Source organism: Rhineura floridana, chromosome 2 (assembly GCF_030035675.1).
Source record: "Rhineura floridana isolate rRhiFlo1 chromosome 2, rRhiFlo1.hap2, whole genome shotgun sequence".
Taxonomy (NCBI): domain Eukaryota; kingdom Metazoa; phylum Chordata; class Lepidosauria; order Squamata; family Rhineuridae; genus Rhineura; species Rhineura floridana.
This window is the reverse complement of record NC_084481.1, coordinates 93,037,424-93,052,964: the sequence shown is the minus strand read 5'-3', so window position 1 is coordinate 93,052,964 and position 15,541 is coordinate 93,037,424. Positions and strand designations below refer to the sequence as shown.

Below are 15,541 nucleotides of genomic sequence, written 5' to 3'. Positions count from 1 at the left end.
CATCCGGTCAGAAGAACCACCCACTAACAGCATCTCAGTCTTGTGTAGATTGAGCCTCAGTTTATTAGCCCTCATCCAGTCCATTGTCACAGCCAGGCCCTGGTTCAGCACATTGACAGCCTCACCTGAAGAAGATGAAAAGGAGAAACAGAGCTGCTTGTCATCAGCATACTGATGGCAACGCACTCCAAAGCTCCGGATGATCGCACCCACAGTTTCATGTCGATGTTGAACAGCATGGGGGACAGAACTGACCCCTGTGGAACCCCATAATGGGGAGTCCAGGATGCTGAGCAATGTTCCCCAAGCGCCACCTTCTGGAGCCAACCCACCAAGTAGGAGGGGAACCGTCGCCATGCAGTCCCTCCCACTCCCAACTCAGCCAGTCTTCCCAGAAGGATACCATGGTCGATGGTATCAAAAGCTGCTGAGAGAACAAGGAGAATCAACAGAGTCACACGCCCCCTGTCTCTCTCCCAACAGAGGTCATCACACAGGGCAACCAAGGCTGTTTCCGTGCCAAAACCAGGCCTGAAACCCGACTGAAATGGATCCAGATAATCGGTCTCATCCAAGAGTGTCTGGAGCTGGCCTGCAACCACTCGTTCAAGGTCCTTGCCCAGGAATGGAACATTTGCTATCAGCCTATAGTTAAGATTTTTTGGGTCCAGAGAGGGTCCCTTCAGGAGTGGTCTCACTACTGCCTCTTTCAGGCAGCCAGGGACCATCCCCTCTCGCAGAGAGGCATTAATCACTTCCCTGGCCCAGCCGGCTGTTCCATCCCTGCTAGCTGTTATCAAGGGTAAGGATTCAGCACAGAAGTGGTTCCATGAACCTGTCCAAGCACTTTGTGAAAGTCCTCAAGCTGTACCAGCTGAAACTCATCCAAGAAATCAGGACAAGGCTGTGCTCTGGATACCGTGCTTGATTCACCTGCTGTAACACTGGAGTCTAAGTCCTGGAGGATGCTAAAGATTTTATCCTGGAAGTGCCTAGCAAATTCATTACAGTGGGCCTCAGATGGTTCTACCATGTCCCTGGGGCCAGAGTGTAATAGCCCCCGGACAATTCTGAACAGCTCCGCTGAGTGGCAGAGTGATGATTTGATAGTGGCAGCAAAATATTGTTTTTTTGCTGCCCTCACTGCCCCTAAATACAGCTTACCATAGGCACTTACCAGTGTATAATTGCATCCACTAGGAGTTTGTCTCCATCTGCACTCAAGCCGTCTCTTATATTGTTTCATCACTATGGTGATTGTTTCATCCATGGTATACCATGGAGCCATATGAGCTCTACACAGGAGCAATCATGTCAACCACCTGAGTCATTTCTGTATTCCACAGTTCAACCAGGGTCTCGACAGCAGAGCCAGCCCTATCAGCTGGAAAACTCCCCAGAGCCCTTTGGAAACCACCCAGATCCATTAGTCTCTGGGGGCGGACCAACTTAATAGGTCCCCCACCCTTGCAGAGGGAGAAAGCTGCTGTAAGTCTAAACTTCAGCAAGCAGTGATCTGTCTATGACAGAGGGACTGATGTAAGGCCCCGCACATTCAGATCACCATCTCCATATCCAGTTGCAAAAAACAGGTCTAGAGTATGCCCTGCTACATGTGTTGGGCCAATGGCATATTGGGACAGTCCCATGGTTGTCCGATTATTGATCAGAGCTTCTGTAGCTAGTGTTCAGCATATCATGGAATTGTTTATTTTTAACAGATTAATGTATAAATGTATTATTATTTATAGTACGTCTATTGATTTTAATGCTGTTTATATGCATGTGTTTACAGATTGCCCTTGATAAAGGGTCTTTGTCACCTGAAACACGTTGGGCAGCAATAAACCACTTCTGTTTTCATTTTTGGCTGTATGCTGGCTAGGCACTTTGAGGGTTTTCCCTCTTTTCGTCTGTGGTATGTCTAAAGGCAGACATGTTTGCTTGGATTCAGGGCACATCCGAACATGACAACATTTTCAAGAACCAATCATTACATACTAAAACGAAAGGGTGTTTTTTTTGTTTACACAGAGGTAGGCTCAAAAAGGGCAAGAAAAACACTCGAGAGTGGATAGTTGGTTACCTGGTTCAGTAAAAATAGTATTACAAGTTGTAACAAGCCTAGTTATCAGGTGAGGCCAGAACCGGAAGCATATCTGTACCAAAAGGGATAACCCAGCAACATGAACTGTCATGAAGATTGAGGAACAGCGTAAGACTTTCTGTACATGAAACCACAGATCCTGTTGGATGACTCTAGCCAAACAGGAGCTCTCTATGATCAGCACAGCAGAAAATGACTTTGTATCCCATAGAAAGCATCTAGCAGATGTAAGCACCCAAAGTGATGCTATCTGTTGAGCTGTCTTATCTTTTCTTCCTTGAATCACAATGAGCCTTTGGCCCTCACCTTCTCACGATCACTCAGCAGGGCAAAGCGCCGTTTCTCATCCGCCTCTTGCTCAAGCAGCTGCTGTGCTTCTCGTTTCTCTTTCTCACGCTGCTTCCGCTGGGCCTTCTGTGCTTTGCGGCGTTCTGCCTGCCTGGCTTCCATTTCAGCTGTCAAGGGTCCAGGCACCTGAGATTATACAGTAGATGTGGATCAAGCAGAACAGGGAGTAGTCCCAGCAGCAAGCAGCCAAAAGAGGTCCTGAAAAGAACTCAAGTTTCTCTTTGTCCTGAGCATACAGGGAGAGCTGGTTAATTTAAACATAAAAAAAAATTCAACACACACAGAGGTATTTTCCACTTAACAAATTAATGTCTGCTGGGTGAGCATTTGATTAAAAGAAATACAGGAAGTAGTGGAAAGAAGATAACAAGGATTATTGAATTCTACCCATTTATCAGTCTCCACTTCTAAATTGCGAGTTGTACAACTCAAAAATCACCTACGGTCAGTAATGGAGAAGAACAGATAAAAGAGTTTTCTGTGGACAGTTGGCTTGTCCTGGGAGGGGTCAACTTGCACTTGACCTCCCTTCCGTTTATTCAGCATCTACCCCAGACACCTTCCAATTCTTCATACATGCATCCAGGACCCTGTTTCTACTCACCTGGGCCTGAATATAATCATATTTCTCAGGATGTTCACCCATGAACCTACGGAATTCATTACGAGTTTGCTTATTGGCAGAGACACAGTATGGAGGCTGTTCTTGTCTGTCCCTGGGAAGGAAACACAATATTACTTTATGAGTCCAGATCATGACCTTCACCACTGTAGCAGATTATAACTCATTGCTGAAAAATGAAGCATGTACCATGTCACTTTCCTTACTTCTATAACTGGGTACTGAAGGCAAGAGAAAGGCCCAAACCATACCAAGCTTTGAACAGATTTGAAGCTTGTCCTAGGAAATGGAATGTCCTATGGCTTACTAATTGGAGGGCTTTATATACTTGCATGGTATTTAGCAAAACAGTCCTCAAGTGCTCTGGCACTTGGAGAACAATTAATTCCTAATACCTCTGAAAGACCTGGGCTCAGACGTCACTGTACATTGTGAGGGTAACAGAGTAAGGGACAATAGACCCCCAAGAGGAGCTACTTGTTGTTCAGATTGCATGCATGCATAGGGTTAGCACTTCTGACTCACAGACAGAAAGTGCAAGCCTAGATCCATGTTTTAGGACGCTAGGCCTCAATATATTCCTCTTGTGCTAGGCATTACCTAAGGGTTGGATCAGCCCCAGTCTCCAACAGGAGCCGCACAACTGCACTCCTTCCTGCTGCTGCTGCCACATGCAGAAGGGTCCAGCCACTCTCATCCAAGGGTGTGTTGAGCAACTGCTGCAGGGCAATACCACTGCAATCATCTCTCTTGTTTGCTGTGCTATTATCCAACCCCAGAAGATGCTGTAGTGCTCCCAGGTCTCCCATCTTACAGGCTGTGAATAAGGCATCCTGCACTGATGTGCTAAGACCTCCTACAGGAAGGAAGAAAATCGCACATTAACCTTTTATGAGTCATGGGATTTCTATGTTATTTATAAAGGAGAACACAATTTCAAGTCCTGGCTGCCATTCTCTTCATCAGCACAGACTCCCAAACTGGAATAATGGCCAAAATGGCAAGTTGCTGTAAAACGTCTTATGTCAAAATGCAGTGGGGAGATGCAGGTACTGCCAATGCACACACAACCATCCTCAGACGCACCTTCAGCTTCCAGACATTTCTGGTTCTCCGCTAACTCCCCTCTTTTGGACCAAAAGCTCTTGGGCTTGTCCACACCTCCTGTAGTCTCAATGGAAAACTCTGTTTCAAAAGAAAGAACAAGCAATGTGTTGTTCCCTGTCCTCATTCTAGTCTATTAGTACCACCCTGATTCCTGTCCAATGAGCATTTTAGCTGTGTCCTAGCATGCCCCAGAAATGCCCGAGACCATTCAGATGAATTGACAGGTAATGGTAGATCCAGTATTCACAAGGCCCAGCCCTCTCTCCCAACTTGCTCAATGTCACCAATATCAAGGCCAAGAGGATGCAGGATGGGGAGAGGGAGGCTCCACCTCAGCCCTGCCCCCTTAGAGCAGTAAGAGTCCCCAGGGAACCACTGGAGGGCAGAAGCATTATGATGACACTGTTCCACACAAACTGAAATATAGGATTGCTGTCCCCCCCTTTTTTGCATGCAAACAGCTGGCAAGAGGCAAAGACAATGATCTCTATCCCCTGATCCTACAAATCCAAAGGTACAGTAACTCCTGCTTTTAGTCTTAAGAGCTGGTTGCATCTAGCCTGTAACAATGAGATGTAGCTTTAACAGGTTTAATGATGGCCAAGGTGACTTATGACAGCCTCTGTTTGCTCTCTGTAGGACCTCTCGTGGATCTCTGGAACCATCCCAGTTGGCACTGACTTCTCAGAGTCTGCAGTGGCTCCTCATCAGTCATGAGGGTTGAGCTGTACAATTCATCCCATGAAAGGGAGGTAGAATGAAATCCAGCTCACCTATCAAATTTTGTTTTAAAGTTTCAAACTCTCATGGATGAAAAAACTAGAAGATGTGATAGCAATGCCTCCTGCAAACCAGAAGAGGGTCAGGTTTCCAGCAGCAAGTGCAAGATTGTTCCCCCACCTCCGCCAACACCACCACCTCTGCCTGTAAGTGTCCCCTTAGTCTCATTTTATCATGTTTGATCCCATTCTTATACTGTATTTTTTCATCTAGGAGAGCTTACCTAACAGAGATGGTGGCACTTTTATCAAGCAAGCTATTGCCTTTTCTCTTAATGCATAACAGAGTTTCTGTCTCAGGAGTTTGCTTTAGTGCAATACCCAAAGCATTGTAAAATGGACTGGATTTCAGTTTCAAGGTTGTGATTTCTGACTTGCTGGGAACAAAGATCCCTCCCACTTATTACACCAAAGCCACTACTGCTTCCTTATCCTGTTGGCTATACCTCGTTAGGAAGTAGCTGTCAAGAACAGCAGCAAACTGCAGCATTTTGGTCAGTGTCCCTCAAGGCAGGCAAATAACCCAGAAACAGCCATTCTAGAAAGGGAATGCACCCAATATTTGTAGCCAAGAGTAGGTTCATTACCTCAGCCTCCTACCTGTCAGTGCTTTTGGTTTCTTCCTTCTCTTCTTGCAATTCCATTTTGGTGCTACCTCAAATTCACGGAGTTCCAGCGTACTCAGCGTCATCTCCATCAATTCCAGCTGCTTCAGACTTCCCCCTTCCTCTTCCTCCTCCTCTTCTGACCTTGCTGCAGAGACTAGAAGAAAAAGAGACCATGGTTCAACCTTTCCTTCTCACCTTCTGATAAACAAAGTAGGGATCATAAGCTATATTGGGGATTGAGGTATGGGAGGTGGTCCAAATCAGCCTATTATCTCTCTCTCAGCTGAGCTACAGCCATAGAAATGTCACATCCCTAACATTAGCAGTCACCATTATGATTTCAGCATTTTCTTGACCACAACTCTCTTTCAGGGACTCTTCAGTAAAGCCACTTCCCACTTCAGGCAGAATTTCCTGTGCTTTATTGCCTTACAGCAAATGTTCTTTCTACCCTATAGCCTAGGAGTTAAGATGGAAAACAAATGGGAAGCATATGCGTTGGATCAAGTATGGATTGAAGGGTAGGGGAGGCAAAGGCTCTCCAACTCACTAGTATCTTGACTCTGTGAAGATGCTTCATCCTGAGGAAGTGCTTTTTTCCAGCTCTTCCGAGGAGAGCCAGTCAGATCTGCAACGGCTGTGTCCTTTCCTGTCAAAAGAACCAGAATGGCGTTTACCAGGACAAAAATCCTCTTGGTTCCACACCCTAACTAAAAACCTCAATTTGGGATTACAAGTAATACACTCTAAGCAAAATCCTACTAGCAGAATTCTGGATAGCCAACTCACAAAGGTCCAATTTCAGTAAGAGCAGAGAAGTAGCCAAGGTAAGTAGGCAGGGCTAGAACTAAGAAAGGCAAGGTTAGGGTCAGGCATGCATGAAACCTTCAGAGCGTAGTTGCAAGTACTTGGAAAGGAGGGAGAGAAAAGACAAAAAGCTGTGCTCACCATACACTTGCAGACTGCTCAGAACCCCATGTACCCGTTGCACCTCATGGAAAGTGGCTCTCCGGGTGCTGAAAGGAATGCCCCGGATACGGGGATCATCTCGCTGAAGAGGGCCATTTTTGCTGCCAAAAAAACGACACCGGTTGGTGCGAGGAGCACGAAGGAAGACGCACTCTGCTCCTTGTAAATGCCCTGCCCAGCTGGCCAACAACTCCTGAATATCCTGCAAGAAAAAGACAAGTACATTGGGCATACCATGGTGCCGAAGTTATCTTTAGCACAGCTGTGCTACACTACTATGAAAGCTGAGTTGTGGCCTGAATGTAACAACTAGTCAGCTATTCCAAGAGATCCCCTGTCCCTACATAAAATCTCTTATTTCATGCAAATGAGAAAATGCAGAAACAGAAAAATGCTCTGGAAGAATCCCATTTCCCAATATTGAATCTGCAGCAAGAAAAGTCTACGCTTGGGGTACCCAATGTATTGCACTCCACATATTGTTGGACTCAACTCCCATTAGCCTCAGTCAATAGCCAGAGATGATGGGACTTGTAGTCTAACAACATCTAGAAGACACCAAATTGGCTACCCTGGCTTACAGTATTAGTACTATATCCCCTTCCTCGCCTATCACTGTTTTGCTATATGTTACTGACAAGAACTTGTATAGACCTGCCCAGTAAATTCACTGAATCTTTCCTTTGTGAAGGCAGAACAGCCTAGGCGATTTTACTCAAATAGCAAGGCCAAAGGGTGGCCCAAGGATTACCAAGCAGTCAAGTCCCTCCCACTTTGTGGGTTTATGCTTGGTTCCTCTAGAGTCCACACTCACCTTGAGCAAGGCAGCCTCATTATAGCGCCGTAGTGAGGCCCCAGCTGACTTTGGCATAGATCCTTGAGCATCCCTCACCCCTTGGGCTGTACCTCGGCGAGCTCGTACTGTGTATCGATGGAAAGTCTTATGCTCCAGCACCTCATTCCTGGGAAGAAAGTAAAGGTAAACCTACAGCAGAAACCAACACCCAGAGTCAAAATCTTGCTATAAATGTATCCATTAGGAATGTATGGCCAAAACAGACTCTGGTTTCATCTACACCAGGAATGGGAAACTATGGCCCTCAAGATGCTGCTGGACTCCATCATCCCCAGCCAGCATGGCCACTGGTCAGAGATGATGAAAGCTTTAATTCCACATCTGGAGGACCACAGGTTCCCCACCCCTGGTGTACATAATACTGAGCTAGATGGATTAAGGCAATTAGTGTTAGGCTGAAGTGGTTTAGGAAAGGATTATGGCCTTTGGACCTCCAGTGAACGAGCTCACAAAATGGGCTACTTGGTGTTTAGTGCTTTAAGGCTGTTTGCATCCATACAGCCCTCAGTTTCCTCTGGGGAGGAGGTGCTGGTGACTCAATGCTGTGTGGAAGCTGTGTTTGCACATTCACATTATGTAGCTATATTCAGCTGAAGCTGCTTTGGGACAACCAGTCTCCACATGCACCATCTCATTATGCTTTCCTTTTCTAGCTTTCCTGCCTATTGATATTCTTTTAATCCAGGGATGGGGAACCTGTGAGGGGCTACTGATTGAGCACTGGAAGCTCACCTCGTCCTGGCTTTTAAACAGGGATGGGCAGGGTGTTACCTTGACCTGCAGAAGCGGGCCAACATGTTGGAATCCAACTCCCACAATCCTTGACCACTGGCCATGCTGACATCTGGAGGGCTACCAGTTCTCCATCCCTGAATTACACCTTGAATGGGGTCCAGCAGCTTACAGATATAAAGCACCCTAGCAAACCACATTCCCCACTCCAGTAATCCTCTCCTTTGCAGAAAATTGTTTAGTGGAGACCCTGAGATAAGCTTCAACATTGGCCTGAAATCGTGTGTGGGATCATAGCTTTTCAGCCTTTTGACAGATTTACACTTGTAAGGCAGCTGCTACAGCTCAACTCATATGACAGACAGCCCCCTCTGTGTTCTTACCCCTTGAAGACAGCTCCTGCAAAGTGTCCCCCGCCAGCCATTAGGATCACCCAGGAGGTTCCTGGGCTCTGTCTCTGAAGGGACGTCACTAGCTCTGCAGGCTCCCCCATACTGCTCTGGAGATACACAAAAGCCCCCTTCAGTTAGTGAGGAGCTACTGATTGAGCACTGGAAGCTGCTCTCAGCCTGGTTTTTAAATAGGGATGGGCAGGGTGTTACCTGGATCTGCAGAAAAGGGCCAACAGTATTATGCAAGATATGACTTTCTGCCTCAGGAAAATTCTATGGGTCCCAAGGAGAGACCAAGGAGACCAAGGGATTTCAAGGAGAAGCATCCCAAAGGGGTTTTCCTTCCTACACAAGCTTTGAAACTCACAGAAATTCACATTTCTTCTAGAAAAGCAGCAGACACAGAAGGGAAAGAATCATCTCTAGATGGCAAGATGGGATGGTTTAGTGTTGCAAACCAACGTGCAGGGAAAAGTGAGAGCCAGGTGACTAGAGGAACTGTGCAGGACTCAAGAGAAAATCCCTCAGATTAACAGCAGCAAACCCACACAGTCCCAACAGCCTAAGATTACAGTACCTTCTTGGGAGGAAGGGTTTGGCAATTAAAGCAAGAAGGTGGGTGGAAGCGTTAGGCACCACAACAGCAGTTGGACTTATTGCAGTAGACACATGAGTACTTCCTTTGAAACCTGGCCACAACATTATCCTCTGTGGGTTTCCTGATAGGCAGATGTATTTATCATGCAGTGATGGGCAACGCGTAGCTAAAGCAGGAAAAGACAGAAAGCTAGAAAAGGAATGAAGCCCAGCTCCTTGCTTTGGTATTGTGTGACATGCCTTCATAGTGCTCAGCACACAGCGATAGACTGAGATAAGCTGGCCTTGGGAATTTCTGAACAGAACCCGCTGAGAGCGTGGACATGGCGACGGGCTCTGATGACTGCTCCCTTTGCCTTCACTGTTCTGGAAAAATTGTGGTTCAGATTCACTGTCCAAGTCAGAGTCACTGGAATCCGAGCCAGAGATGCTGGAAACATCACCTGTGACAGAAAAAAATCACAAAGCTAGAGGACAATGCATCATATGACAGATTCAAGAGATCCCTTCTATGGTGTTTTACATTTTATCCTCCAGCCCACAGTGGGGGTTGGGTGGGGAGAGAGTGTTCCTGCACAAACAAGATAGCCTGGACTGGTAAAGCTGGAAAATTCCCTCTTAAGACAGCTCAAGACCATAGTGGGGAGGAAATACATATCTGGATCTAGACAACCAACCCTGGAGACACTTTGTACTTGTCATCGCTAGAGCCAAACTAAAGGGGTGCAAGTATTAATATAGTAACGAACAGTAAAATGAATTAGCATCCCATGCTGAGTGAGATGAAGTCTAAGGGACCAACAGACACTGGGTACTTATTCTCATCAGTCTGTTAAGGAACAACTCTGAAGCTGGATGCTTGGAATCTCTACCATGAGCTACGGCACAGTGGGGCTCATTAGGAGCACCGGAGGAAGCAGAGTTCCTGAGCAACAGCGAGTCCTAAACATGTGCTTCCTACCTGCTTGAGTCTTTGCCTCAAATTCTTCAGCTGTGAGTGTCTGGCAGCCCAGCAGTCGCTGCTTTAGGTTGAAACGGTGCCAATCTAGCCGATAATGCTCAGTCTGAACAGGAAAAGGAAGAGACAGTGGAAGAGCCTATTTATTTATTTATTTATTGCACTTGTATACCGCCCCATAGCCAAAGCTCAGAGTAGTTCAGAGTAGTAACTAATTCAGTGTCTAGCATATATAAAAATCCTCCCTACCTCAGGCTACATAGGGCAGGCAAAAGAAGCACCTCTTTGCAATGAGTCTGAAATACCTAGTGCCTAGTTAAGGATATAAAAAAGCATCCAAGTCAGCTGAAGATGGAAGTTGGACAGCTATCTTTTCTGAGTACAGGAACTACAACCCCCATCATACAGTACCCTACTTCTGCAGTGATTTGGGGACTTGACATTTTAAGAACATAAGAAAAGCCCTGCTGGATCAGACCAAAGGCTCATCTGGTCCAGCATCCCATTCTCACAGTGGTCTGCAAGCAGGACTGGAGCATCACAGTACTCTTCCTACTTGCACTCCCAGTAACTGATATTCAGAGGCATATTGCTCCGAGATAGAACATAGCCATTACGGCTAGCAGCCTTATCCTGTATTACAGGGGTAGGGAAACTCCAAATCATGGACCTAAATTAGACCTGGGATGGATTCCAATTTGTCCTGCAAGGCCATTTCCCCCAAACCATGCCCACCTGCCCCACAACAGATTTCACATGTAATGACAGGCGCAGGGCTGTAAGGAATGGCTACAAAGGAACAACAGGGAGCTTAAAGTGAGCTCCTGATTGTCCCTTTGCAAGTAGGATCAGTTGATAGGCAGGCACTGTTAATGACCCTCTTTGAAGGTGTGCTTTAATTGACAGCACACCTTCAAAAGGGCTTGCTTGTGAGTCCCTTTCAAGTCCTCTGCAGGTACGATTTGAATCCAAACTGCACCAGCAAACAGATATCAAAGGGGTTTGGTGTAACCACCAATCAAATGACTGGCAGTTACAGTGAGCCCCTTTGACAGGTGGCAATCCCACCCACCTATCAAAGTTGTCCTGTGGAGGATGAAGGAATTAAGGATCCAGCCCGCTGGCTGGATCCAGTTCCACACCCTTGCTTTATGAATTTGTCTTATCCTCTTTAAACCATCCAAGCTGATGACCATCACTACATCTTGTGAGAACAGTTGCGCTGTGTGAAGAAGTCCTTCCTTTTGTCTGTGATGAACCTTCAAATTTCAGCTCCATCAGCTGACTCAGGTTTCTAGTACAGTATTACGCGAGAGGGAGAAAAATGTCTCTTTATTCACTCTCACCAGGCATAATTTTATATATCTCTATCATGTCCCCCCATTACTTGACTTTTCTCCATTGTGAAAATAATCTATATATCTCTACTCTCTTTCCTGTCCTATAGCCAGTTACTGATCCATAAGACAACCTGTTCCATGACTGCTCTGCTTATTTGGGAGTCTTTGGTGAACCGTTTTTTTCAAAAGCTGAAAGTCCAAGTACATTGTCTGCTGCAGAGGTAGGGAATCTCTAATTAGGTTTGCCAGGCCATTTTGGCCAAATCACACACAGCAGCCAATCACAGACATGAAAAAAGGTGGTTTGGCCAGGTCAAAGGGGTTTCTGAAGTGCCGATCAGCTAATTGTTGGGACTTCAAAGCACAGTGCGTAAAGAGTCCTACGTGGTGCTTTGAAGTCCTGCTGATCAGCTGATAATTGGGTCTTCAAAGTGCATTGCAGGGCTCTTTGCAAGTGCCGTATCACCTAATATCATTGTGACATCAGATGATTGACAGGTGGGGTCTGGACCGTCGGCATTTCCCCATCCTGGTGTACTGGATCCTGTATTTCATCTTAGGACAAGAGTTGAAGGTTCTTCTACCATCCTGTTCCCACAGAAAACATTGTTCAAGAACATCATTCAGCAATACCCACCTGCTCCTCTCGACTGTCAAAGGCTTTTGAGCAGGCAGAGCAATACATCCGTTCTGGCACCTCTAATATCCCTCTAGGGCTCTCTGGTCCCTTAGTCACTGCAGTGAACAGAATAAGAACAACAGACAGTTACTGGCATAAATATAGATTTATGTATGGAAGGAATGTAGATCTTTATCTGACACAATGCAATCACAGAAAGATACAAGACAGACAACATGTCATCAAATTCAGGAGGACTCAAGAATGCAAAAATCCTGATATGAAAGGATTATGCAAAGCTTAAACATTAGAATGAAACAGGAATTCAGAAATCTTGTGTGTAAGAGAGACACAAAATAGACCATTCAATAGGTACTTAAATACCTGAATAGCAAGAATCCCAGATGGAGTATTCCTCAGTGGCTAAGAGAAACTAGATTTAGAAGCTACAAAACTGGTTTTAACTAAGTGACAAAGATGCTAAACTACAAAAGTTGCAAACTGACGATGTCATAAGATGATACACGAACAGTTCAGTGACTCTTAGGTTCGCATGCTATCTTCCCCCTCTTTTGTGGTTGTGAGGAGGAAATCAGAAGCATATGATTCACATTTTAAACTCTCCATGATGTCTGATGTGAAGAACTGATGCTTGGCTAGTGAGAACAAGCCAGGATCAAACTATGGTTTCAGAAACTGACTTGTTCTCACCAACCATAGTTTTAAACTGAACACACTTCTGAGTTCAGGGAACTGCACTCTGTTTAAAGTTGAAAGTGGGCGCTCTCGATCTCCTCCAATTGCATGTGTTATATAGCAGAGAAGTAGTCATAATATGAATGACTGAAAGAAATATATAGATTTCAGTGCTCCAGAATTCAACCATGTGGAGGTGGCCACTCTCTATTTCAAGGGTTGCCAACCTTTTAAAGCCCTACTCAGAGTACCCTTATTAATAGTCATGACTATGGGGCATGGGTCTACTCTGAGCAGGACTGAGTTGAATACAAGTCTAAATAGCTGTAGCACCCTAAACTAGATGGGCTTATTAAAAACAGGCTACCTAGTTCTTTGGAAACATTTCACAGGCAAGCCAAGTCAAGTTGGACAATTCTACCAGCTTTTTAAACTAAAACAATCAGCAGTCACAATCTCCTCAAACACAGTGAACGGTAACCCTTGGTCAGAACACTTTCCCAGTTTCACAGCCCTTAGAAAGTAGCACCTGGAATGGCTATAGAGGTGGCATCTCCTGATGATTCAGTGACCAGGCAAAGTCCACTCATTAAAGCTGCATTCTGAGCTGCCTCAAACACTGACCAGGTTTCAGCAGGCTGCATGATCTGAGGAGGGAGAAAGAGAAAATCAAGTTTTGTGGGGAAAAGGGACCTCTGCTCCTGAGAACACATCCAGCTGGGTTTCCCCCCACCCCACCTTTCCTGACTGGGTTTCTGTGCCTTTAACATATGGGAAGTATAATTTCTATTGTACAATAGGTACAAGTTTCCCCCAACATGGATATATTGCAATAAGAAAAATCTTCGCTTGCTGAATCTCTGCTTGCTGGGGGACCATGCTGAGAAGGGGTAAGGAAAGGAATTGTAAAGAACACTTCAGCTTCCTTCCACAAGTGAGAAGGCCCCTAGGGTCCCATTGCCAAAGCAGCTTTGCTCTTCATTCTCCTTTTCCTTAAGAAGCAAGTCTCAGGGGACAGATATGATCCTTACCTAAGCCAGATATGACCTAGAGCAGTGGTTCCCAACCTGGGGGCTGTGACAGAGACTACAATTACAATTAGCGTGGGGGGTCATGAAAGTTTTTGAGCTTACAAAGGGGGTCCCATACTCTTAAAGGTTGGGAACCACTGCCTTGGAGGCTAAAAGTTGTTATCCTTATACAAGGTAGGGGGCATCCACACAGAACCCTCTGGCTCTTTAGAGCCACTGCTGTGCCTCTATTTGTTAAAAGTTAAACTGCCACTGTTTCTGTATGGAAATCACCATTGTGTTGTATCCCTGGTATACAATATGCAGTTCTGAGCTACACAGCAATGTTTAGAGTGGGTGGTGCATTTGACATGAGTAATGGTTTTTAGGTCATGTCAACTATTCTTGGATACACTTTTTCCTTCTCAAGTTGATACATGCACACCTGCACGGATGACTACTTGCTGAAGAACATTTTGTGGGTAGTGCCCAAATCTGTACAGTAGGGCCCCGCTTACCGGCGCTTCGCATTCCGGCGTTCCGCTAATGCAGCAGCGGGATATTCTCCCTTTTAAAGCTGATTTTGCGGCATTTTCGCGTGACAGCCCCATTATAGTCTATGGGTTCCGCTTTACGGCGATTTCCGCTTTACGGTGGGGGCCTGGTCCCTAACCCGCCGCATAAGCGGGGCCCTACTGTACACAGCTATAATCAGTGGTGGCTAATCTATCATTGGCATCCCCCCCCCAGTCAAGGATCTTGTTCAGTACTTTTACTTTTTGAAAGCTCTTTTGGCCCTGGCACATTACTGAAAAAAATTGCCAGGGAAGAAATGATTCTCCCTTCCCACCTATATTACAACAGCATGAAATACTGAGCTCTGGGATTAAACAATTAGAACATAAGTAGCACTCAAATCTTCTGTTCCCCCAAAGCATCCAAAATCCTGATATCTCCAAGACACACCTCATGTTTTCCTAGTGATGCTTGCACCAGAAGTTATTACAGTTTTCTGAAAAGTAGTCTGCAGTTACACAGGTGCACACTTGCAGAATTTTTTTTAAGAACTGCACAGGTGTTCACTCACAGCTCTACTGATGTGTAATTGTACATTAGAAATAATGAATTAAAAATAAGACTGACATTTCCTGCCCACAGTCACTCACCCCACTAAAGGTGAAGATGAGGCAGAAAGGTCACTGGACCAGTTGTACTGGCTACAACTATTCCTATGGTCAAGTGTAACAATATCACATCATTTGCATGTATTGAAAACACAGAACAGCAGCGGAAGAGACAAGAAAATGGTCACAAATTATAATAAAGTGGCAAATCACAGGAATGCAGGTTGGTAATTGAGGGGGATTACAAAGAAGCAAGATGTTACAGTAACAGCAAAAAAGGCTAGTGGGGATGGGGCCCCAAAAGGGTTAGTAAAATCAATCTTCTTAACCTACTGATCTTTGACGGATGAGTCTGGGCCTACACGTGAGTTGCAGAAGCATCACCACCATTTTTGTCCGAGGGGGGTGCCGGGGGAGTGACAAAAGCATTATTCCTGCGGGCTGGGCCACTATTCACTGCCACTATCTAGCAGGGAACAATCAACCATTGCTCAGCCGCAGTATTTGGTTGAAGAGAGGCAAGCCACACAGCCCTAAGCATTTCAGAAGCAGAGGCGAGGCGGGGCTGAGGGACACTTACCGCTCTCGACGGTGGAAAGCACACGAAGCTGCACTGATATTCGACGAGGAAGCTGTACCCAAACCACCATCACCGTCTCACGTCACTTCCGTCTGTC

General features: G+C 45.7%; 1 protein-coding gene across 2 annotated transcripts in view; it reads right to left on the bottom strand.

Moving 5' to 3' along the window:
* The window catches only part of ANKZF1 (ankyrin repeat and zinc finger peptidyl tRNA hydrolase 1), a 20,321-nt gene extending 4,780 nt beyond the window's left edge, over window positions 1-15,541 (bottom strand). The window contains exons 1-14 of one of the 2 annotated variants that reach the window (XM_061609375.1): window positions 15,445-15,541; window positions 13,260-13,377; window positions 12,053-12,150; window positions 10,079-10,181; window positions 9,358-9,560; window positions 8,512-8,627; window positions 7,355-7,502; window positions 6,520-6,742; window positions 6,122-6,220; window positions 5,564-5,725; window positions 4,164-4,262; window positions 3,678-3,933; window positions 3,060-3,171; window positions 2,414-2,581 (exon numbers count right to left, since the gene is read on the bottom strand). In XM_061609375.1, the coding sequence (XP_061465359.1) occupies window positions 2,414-2,581; window positions 3,060-3,171; window positions 3,678-3,933; window positions 4,164-4,262; window positions 5,564-5,725; window positions 6,122-6,220; window positions 6,520-6,742; window positions 7,355-7,502; window positions 8,512-8,627; window positions 9,358-9,560; window positions 10,079-10,181; window positions 12,053-12,150; window positions 13,260-13,374 (1,902 nt within the window). In that variant the 5' untranslated portion in view covers window positions 13,375-13,377; window positions 15,445-15,541. The other variant, XM_061609374.1, reaches the window with a different exon arrangement.